Source organism: Sciurus carolinensis, unplaced genomic scaffold (assembly GCF_902686445.1).
Source record: "Sciurus carolinensis unplaced genomic scaffold, mSciCar1.2, whole genome shotgun sequence".
Taxonomy (NCBI): domain Eukaryota; kingdom Metazoa; phylum Chordata; class Mammalia; order Rodentia; family Sciuridae; genus Sciurus; species Sciurus carolinensis.
This window is the reverse complement of record NW_025920209.1, coordinates 538,572-547,668: the sequence shown is the minus strand read 5'-3', so window position 1 is coordinate 547,668 and position 9,097 is coordinate 538,572. Positions and strand designations below refer to the sequence as shown.

At 36.0% G+C, this 9,097-nt stretch overlaps 1 protein-coding gene across 1 annotated transcript; it reads left to right on the top strand.

Moving 5' to 3' along the window:
* Positions 1 to 7,871: 7,871 nt before the first annotated feature.
* On the top strand, positions 7,872 to 8,822 carry LOC124975022 (olfactory receptor 5D13-like). The gene has a single exon (XM_047537921.1). It carries the CDS (start codon positions 7,872 to 7,874, stop codon positions 8,820 to 8,822), a length of 951 nt encoding a protein of 316 aa, XP_047393877.1.
* The last annotated feature ends 275 nt before the right edge of the window (positions 8,823 to 9,097 follow it).

Here is a 9,097-nt window from a genome sequence, read left to right as displayed (position 1 = left end):
CAACCATTTATCTGCAAATGCCATAATATTATTCTTCTTTGTGGTATATATACCAGAGTTTCTTTATCCATTCATCTGTTGAAGGGTATCTAGGTTGGTTCCACAATCAAGCTATTGTGAATTGAGCTGCTATAAACATTGATGTGGCTGTTTTAACTTTTTAGCATAAAAATATTGTTTTTTTTTTTTTCTGTAATTCGGTCTATTATGAAGTTCATTTGGGATTTTCAGTATGAGTACTGGTACACTGCTACAATGTTCAGAAATATTCAGTTATTTATTCATTTATTTTTAATTTTGTATTTGTTCTAAGTAGTTGTAATATGACAGTAGAATGCATTTATACATTTTGATAGATCATGCATAAATAGTGTAATCTCTCATTTTTCTGATTATACATATCGCAGGATCACATTGATCATGTGGTCATACATGTACATGAGGTAAAAATATCTTTTTCACTCTACTATCATTCCTTCCCCCATACCCCTTCTCCTCCCTTCACTTTCCTCTACCTAATATAAAGTTACTCTATTTTTCCCTATGCTCCCCACCTTCTTCTTGTGACATAGTGTCTGCATATTAGATTATATATTTGACCTTTGGTTTTGAGGTTTGGCTTATTTCACTTAGCATGATATTTTCTAACTCCATCCATTCACCAGCAAATGCCAGAATTTCATTCTTCTGCAAAGTTGAGTAATATTCCATTGTGTATGTATATATAGCTCACAGTTTCTCTATCCATTCATCTGATGATGGGCATCTAGGTTGGTTCCATCATTTATCTATTGTGAATTGAGCTGATAGAAACATTGATGTGGCTGCATCGCTGTAGTATATTGATTTTAAGTCCTTTGAGACTTAAAACCAAGGAGTAGGATAACTGGGTCAAATGGTGGTTCCATTCCAAGTTTTCTGAGGAATCTCCATGAGAATGAGATTTATAACTACAAGTATTGTGCACATATATGAAGCTCCACTTTTTCAAAAAGGTTATATCAATTCATAATCAATAGCAATGTGTGAATATTCCGAAGTCATAAACTACTCCATCAGTCTTAAGTATTTTCAGACCTGTGGAAGTTTAATAACTTGCTCATTGTAGATAATGATTGAATATTTGCAATTACTGAGGTTGGGCATATTTTAATATTTCCATGGATATATTTATTTTCCAAATTGTCTTTGTATGCCATATTACCAAACCTTTGAATTATTTTCCATTTGTAATTGTTTTATGTGTATTGTGGATATTATTTGTTTTCAGTTTATAACATTAAACATTTTCATATTTTGCTTTATTTTTCAATAATTAATATCTTTGAAAAGGAGAAAGTTAAATTTTAACTTAAAATTAAATTTAATTAAAATTAAAATTTTAACTTAGAATTAAAAAAAAAAAAAACTTGTTTTAAATAATGGTTTTGTAATTGTTTAAGACCATACTCATCGTCCCTTGAGGTCCCAGAGAATTTCTACTCTACTATATTCAAGAGTGTATTAAATTCTTTATATTTTACACTATGAATTTTCTCACATTCATTTTGTGGCATATGTGAGGTTTGGGTACAGGAGAATGATATAGTCGCCATCATTATTTGCTCTGTTGTCTGCATTCATCCTGCAGGTAGACAGAATAATTCCATATGACTCGCCCTAGACAATGTGAAGTTGGTGAATGTGTTGTAAGCTACTGCACAGAAGGGGCTTTAAATGTCTCTTCCTGGTTTGATTCTTTCCTCCTGGGGTGAATGCCTTCCACCTACAGATAAGCACAACACAAAGAGTGAGCTATTCTTCAACCCAGATTCTGGAATGAGCATTTACAGGAAGCTAACCAAGAATAGTGAACACCAACAGAGCAGAGATGTAGTCAGCGTCAATACTCCTTAGCTCCTTAATTTTTACCCAGATGCATACTCCATTGTCACATGCTGTTCACTGAATAAAATATCATTTATGCCTTGTGCTCTAAAGATGCCAAAGAATGTCATAAAGAAAGCATCTAAGTCTGTGATTCTCAGGATCGCTCTAAGCTACTGCCTCAGCAACTCTTCAAAACCACTCCACAGTCAATAACTTAAGAGTCCAATTAATTATTTTTCTAGAAACTGTGGGCAACCTGATGTGACTCTGCTGCATGCTATGTACTTTAGAAAAGCCTTGCTTCACAGCACATTGCTACTGAGTATGGGTTTGCTCAGTCATCTCTCATCATCTTTAGAATAGCTGACTATCTATGGACTATGATCACCCACCGCCCGCAGAGACAATCACAACGCGTACGCTCTTCTTGATCACAGGAACCAAAAGGGCTTTATTCCACAAGTCTCAGACTTATATTGAGAACATCAGCCTATCAGAGAGTAGACTACCAGGAAAGTCAGCCTATCAAGGAACAGTCTCCAGGCAGATACCAGGATTGTCTCATGTACAACAGCCAACCAGAGTTACTTCCTAAAACTTGTTTATGAGTGCAGCTATGTCTGGCAAGCTGCCAGGCGCCATCTTAGAGATCAAGCCGTGGTGTAGCTCTGGGGCCCTCAGAGGCCACCCCTGACAATGGACTGTGGTTTAGAAGTGAGATGTCCCCCAAGAGGTCATGTGAGAGACAATGCAAGAAATTTTAGAGGTGAAATTATTGGTCTACAGGAGTCTTAATCCAATCAATGCATTAATCCCCTGATAGGGATTACCTGAGTGATAACACTAGGCAGGTTGGGTGTGGCTGGAGGAGGTGGGTATTTGGGGGCAATCCACATTTTTGTCCATGGTGAAGGGATCTCTCCTCTCTCTCTCTCTCTCTCTCTCTCTCTCTCTCTCTCTCTCTCTCTCTTGCTTCCTGTTACCATGTCCTGAGCTGATTTCCATTGCTGTACTTCTGCCATGGATATTCTGACTCACCTTAGGCTCAGAACAATGGAGTTGGCCATTTGAAGACTGAGACCTCTGAAACTGTAAGGCCCCAAATAAACTTTTTATCCTCTAAAATTGTTCTTGTCAGGTCTTTTGGTCACAGCACTGGAAAAAGTATCTAAAAAAGTAATGGACATGTCAAAAAAATAATAGATCAAAAGGCAATATTCAAGGTCTTCTAAGCCTAAACTGTTTTCAAATGTCAGTCTCAGCAACTCAGTGAGTACATCTAAAAAACCATTAGGAATGTGGTTCAGTGGGAAAGTGCCCTTGGGTTCAAAAAAAACAAATCCTCAGTTCATATTTCAATTGTTTTTGGTAGTTTGCATGCTATGTATATTGTAGAATTTGCCACACTTCTTACTTTTTAAGTTTGAAACAGGGTCTTGCTAGGTTAATCTTGCTGGCCTTAAACTCATAATCCTCCCACTCAGCTCCACAAATCACAGGAATTATAGCAGTGCACCACCAAATCTGGATTTGCCACCCTTCTGAAGGAGACTAATATTGCTGGGTGTGGTGGGGCATTATTTGATCCCATTGTCTCAGGAGACTGAGGAAGGAGGAATGCAAATTTGAGGCCAGTCTCAGCAATTTAGCGAGGCCCCAAGCAACTTAGCTAGACTCTGCCTCAAATAAGAAAAAGAGACTTAGTATTTTTATATACCTGAAATATTTATGAACTATATGATGTGGTATGATTTCTACACAATTACAGTTACCATGTCCAGTCAGTAGAAAAATGAATGTATATAATTCAAGGTAGAATGTACAGAAGGCCAATTTTGACAATGAGCCAGGATCCCAGAAAGATGAGCCAGATACCTGCACCTGCATTTCCCTGGAAACCATTCACTGAACATATGAGCTACAAGTTTTGTGGTCACATGAACACATATAGGAAAAGGGTTAACTTTTAATGGTAACCAAAGTTGAAAAAGTTCCAGATTGAGACCCTGAACTGATGACACAGGTATAAAAATGATCACGTGATAGACCACACTTACTGAGATGTGACTCATTTTAGTGACCAGAAAATGATAGGCCTGGAGGTTGGGTGAAAGAGTACTGGAAAGCCTGTGCTCTAAGTAACTTAGAAGCAGAGACATTTTGGTCCTGATTAGATACTTTGAGACTTCAAGTTATCTTTACACCTGAGTTTTGAACATAATGTTCAGTGCTTAATCAAATTTTGCAAAGTACATTAAAAGATAGGAGAAGGGTAGTCTCTACCTCTGGAGATGGCCTTCATTCTTATTTGAGTATATTTTTTTGCTTCACCCCAAAAGTTTTTTTTCTCTGAAGATGGCACTGGTTCTCTCTTAAATGTGTATGTTTTACTTCAAAGATGTGTTCTCTCTTGAGAAAGCCTGAATTCTCCCTTGAATATGTATCTATCTGTGGTACATGAATATGTGTCTCTGGAAAGAGAGAGAGAGGAGAGAGAGAGAGAAAGAGAGAGAGAGAGAGAGAGAGAGACAGATGGAGAGAGAATGAAAGGAGAGAGTGAGAAATGTAAAGAAGGCTGTGAAATAATATACAATATTATATACAAAATAGTATGCAATACATTTAGAATTCATCAAAACTTCTTGAAAACATTTCATAAATCAACTACACATTCCATGAATAAGAACATTATTTTAGTCAACTTTTTAATCACTGTGCCCAAAAGATCTGACCAGAACAATTTTAGAGGAGGAAAAGTTTATTTGGGACTCATGGTTTCAGAGGTCTGAGTCCACAGATGGCCAAATCCTTTACTCTGGGCCTGAGGTGAGACAGACGTCATAGTGGAGTGTGGTAGAGGAAAGCAGCTCAGGACTTGAGAGTCAGAAAGCAGAGAGAAATTCCTGCTCACCAGAGACAAAATATATACCCCAAAAGCACATACCTAGTGAAGCACCTCATTCAGTCACACTCTAGGTGCCTGTAGTTATTCCCAGTTAGTCCTTATCGGTGGATTAATGCATTATTAGTTTAAGGCTCTCATAACCCAATCATTTACCTCTGAAATTCTTGCATTATCTCACACATGAACTTTTGAGGGAAGCCTAATATCTAAACCATAAAAAAGATACAACAAAATCAAACATTTAAAATGTTTAGGACACTATAAGCTGAGATAAATAAAAAGAGTGTTTTTCTTAAAAAAAAGAAACAACTAAATAGAAATAGAATAAAAATATAGTAACCAGTGTTAAAAATTCAAATGGGGGCTGGGGTTGTGGCTCAGTGGTGGAGCACTTACCTAGCATGTTTGAGGCACTGGGTTTGATCCTCAGCATCACATAAAAATAAATAAATACACTAAAGCTATAAAAAAGAGTTTAGTTTTGAAAAAAAGAATCCAAATGGAAATTTAAATACTGAAATAAGTATAGTTGATGAGAGAAATAATCTTTGAGATTTATCAGAGAGGAAAATAGAAACAATGAAAATATTTACAAACTTTAAATCTGATGAGAGGTAAATGGATCCAAAATATATAAGGAATAAGGAACTCCTATGACTCAATAACAAATAATGAATTAATATCACAATTTATATTGGATTAAGAGCTTGAATAGATGTGCAGAAAAGACATACAAATGACCTAAATTTCTAAGAAAAAAATGCTCTGTACTATTAATTATCAGGGAAATGCAAATCAAAATGGCAATGGGTTATTATTTTTAGTTATGGACAAGATGTGAATTCTGTGTTTTTTCTTCAGTGTGTGAACTTTTATTATTTCATTAATTCAATACCCAAAAGCAGTTAATGGAATAAATGCTGTAATGTAATCATCCCTAGTGCTTCAGAAGAAAACAGTTATCACAATGATGCAAAACTTTTTCAACTAATTGTAAGTTTTTGCAGCCCACACCAATTATAATTCCCTGATGCTGCTATCTTCACAGTCTGGGGAAATGAATAAGACCTGGAGTTTGGCAGAGTTTAGACTACATGTTCCACTTTCAGGTTTTTCTTTGCAAAATGTCATTTCATTGCCATTTTACTGTCCACTTTTGTAACAAACCTCATTCATATTGCTCTGTGAAGTAATATTTACTCACCGTGGACAGAAATACCTGACCTTCATTAATCTTAAGAAGAAATTCTTAGTGAATTAATCAAAAACTTCAGGTTTCAGGTCAGTTCATTTATTTTTGGTCTTTCAATGCAGGTGGAAAACAGGGGTGCAGTTCACATAAATTTTTATAAAATTAAACAGGTCTCTTCCTATGGCCAGGGCTGCCTTGATTTTCACTCAGTGTTTCTCAGAATTAAATTGTGTACTACAGAAACTGGCAGCAGTTGTAGTACCAGGGATCAATGGAGAAAGTCACAGAAAGTTTGTGGGATGTTTGTTGATTGTGAGCTCCCCTAGATCTAGTTCTGATTTGAGTACAAGCCTAATCCTGAACCATTTATGTTTTAAAAATCCATTGGAAATTGGTAGGAATTAAGTACCAAGACTTTTTCTGAGTATATATTTGTTACTGACCTACAAAATATGCCATGTATCAAGAGTAGTTGTAGCAGACATTACTAGTATATTCAAATTTTGAAGGAAAATTTATGTATTAAAACTGTCTAAAAAATAGTGGATATTTCAAGTCTACCCACCCAGGCCCACTTGCTATGGGAAAAACCCTTCCTAATAGATGTTCTGTGTTGAGTTGCTGTCATGTAAGAGTAGGAACTCATGGGGTCACGTCTATGTTGAGATACTTATTCCACATAAAGCTGAAAAAATGGAATACAATCTAGAAGTGTATTTCTGCTGTTGCCTTGTGTCTCTTTTTTTCATTTTTTCTCCTTTCAAATCAAGACCACTCAGTAAATTGCCCATTGCTTATACTTCATCCTCTCCTCCAAGTTTGCCTCGTCATAAAGAAAGTGTTGTTTCTTTGGTTAAGTACCTGTGCAGTTTTTATTATACAATTTTCATTGTATCATAGAATATATTTTGTATGGAAATATTGTTGGTGACTCGAACATGTTTCTGTTCTATGTATATTTATGAATATATAAATACCAATGTATGTATATATATATGTATTTCATTAATATTTTAAGTGAAATAATTAGTAATGTGCTTTAAGTCAGTTCTTTAGGCTATCTATATACATATATATGTAATCAGATATATTAAATATTAAATATATATCTGACTTAAAGCATATTCATAAAGTTATTGAAAATTTAATTGAAAACCTCTAAAAATAATAAATGTTGATTCAATGTCTCAATAAAAGACACATAAAATTACCCAAAGAGACAGCGTGCATTGATGAAATTTGAATGGAGACAGTGTGAACATGTCGTAGATGACATTCTGTAGCAAATTCTACAGAATCATGTAGAATGGAATCTACACTGCATCATGGAATATATACTGTCCAATGACTAAATTCTATGGTCATTTGATTTTGTATCACATCTAGAAGGGAATAAAATGCAAAAGCAATTAATACTAACATATCTGGGTTGCCAATAGTGATGTTGAGCCATCTCTGCGATCCTTAGTGTCATTCCTCAAATCATAACAATGGACTCTTTGCTTCTGTTCTGCTTCCTTTGCTTCAATTTTTGTGATTACTTTGTGCCATAAATTTATATTTCAGCGGCACAAAAACAATACTAACAAAGGCTGACTTTTAAATAAGTTGTTATCTAGTATTTCTCACATTTCAGTGCAGGTAGAAATCCTCTGGAGGCTTGGTAGAATCACAAAGTGTGGACATCATCCCAGAGTTTTTGATTCAGAAGGTTGATGGGGTTGGGGAATTCCTATCTCAAGAAATTGCCAGGTGTGGCTGCTGCTGTTCATTGGGTGCCAGGTTTCTTAAATTAAGTCACTCTTTACACATGCCACCTCTTTATTCCCTCCATTTTCTTTCCTATTCATTCTGCTTTTCAGGAATAACTTGTGTGTTTTCTTTTTTTTTTTGCCCACAGAATTTATGTCATCTTCTGAAGGAAATCGAAGCAGCAGGCCCACTTTTATTCTGTTGGGTTTCTCAGAATACCCAGGTCTCCAGGTTCCACTCTTCCTGATTTTCTTGTCCATTTATGCAGTCACTGTAGTGGGAAATTTGGGGATGATAATAATCATCAAGATCAACCCCAAACTCCATACGATCATGTACTTTTTCCTTAGCCACCTTTCCTTTGTAGATTGCTGTTATTCCACTGTAGTTACACCTAAATTGCTGGAGAACCGGGTTGTGAAAGAAAAAACCATCTCTTTCTCTGGTTGTATCATGCAATTTTCTTTTGCTTGCATTTTTGCAGTGACAGAAACTTTCATGCTAGCAGCCATGGTCTATGACCATTTTGTGGCAGTTTGTAACCCTCTGCTATACACCACTATAATGTCTCAGAAGCTTTGTGTTCTTCTGGTGGCTGGGTCTTACACTTGGGGCTTGGTATGCTCTCTGACACTCTCATATTTTCTTCTTGCCCTGTCATATGGAGAATCTAACATCATAAATAACTTCATCTGTGACCACTCTGTAATTGTTTCTGTCTCCTGCTCAGATCCCCATATCAGCCAGATGCTATGTTTCATTATTGCGGTATTCAATGAGGTGAGCAGCCTGATCATTATCATTGTGTCCTCTGTGTTCACTTTCATCACTGTTATGAGGATGCCTTCTGCAAGTGGGTGTCAGAGAACCTTCTCCACTTGTGCCTCCCACCTGACCACCATCACCATCTTTCATGGAACCATCCTGTTCCTCTACTGTGCTCCTAGTCCCAAGACTTCTTGGCTCTCAGTTAAAGTAGCCTCTGTGTTTTATACAGTGGTGATTCCCTTGCTGAACCCATTGATTTACAGTCTTAGGAACAGAGATGTGAAGAACACTTTCAGAAAATTAGTTGTCACCAAATCTCTTTGGCACTCAATATAATATTCTTATATTTATTATTCTATATTTGAAAAAAAAGTGAATGGCTAAAATTCAGATTCTCCAGTTAGAAAAGAACAAATAATTGAAAATGAATGCAAGTGCAATTCCACGTAATGGTGAGCAACTGAAATGCTCATACATTTCAAATGAGGGTAAAAGACAAAATGACTTTGAAGACAGTTGTAAAATTGCTATATGATGTTATAGAAAAATTTCTCAAAGAACCTAGCAATTTCTTTTCTTGGTATTTGTCCATGAGAAGTGAGATTGAATAT

Excerpts from the sequence above, each read along its gene's own strand:
- LOC124975022 (XM_047537921.1), top strand. The coding sequence starts at position 7,872 with ATGTCATCTTCTGAAGGAAATCGAAGCAGCAGGCCCACTTTTATTCTG.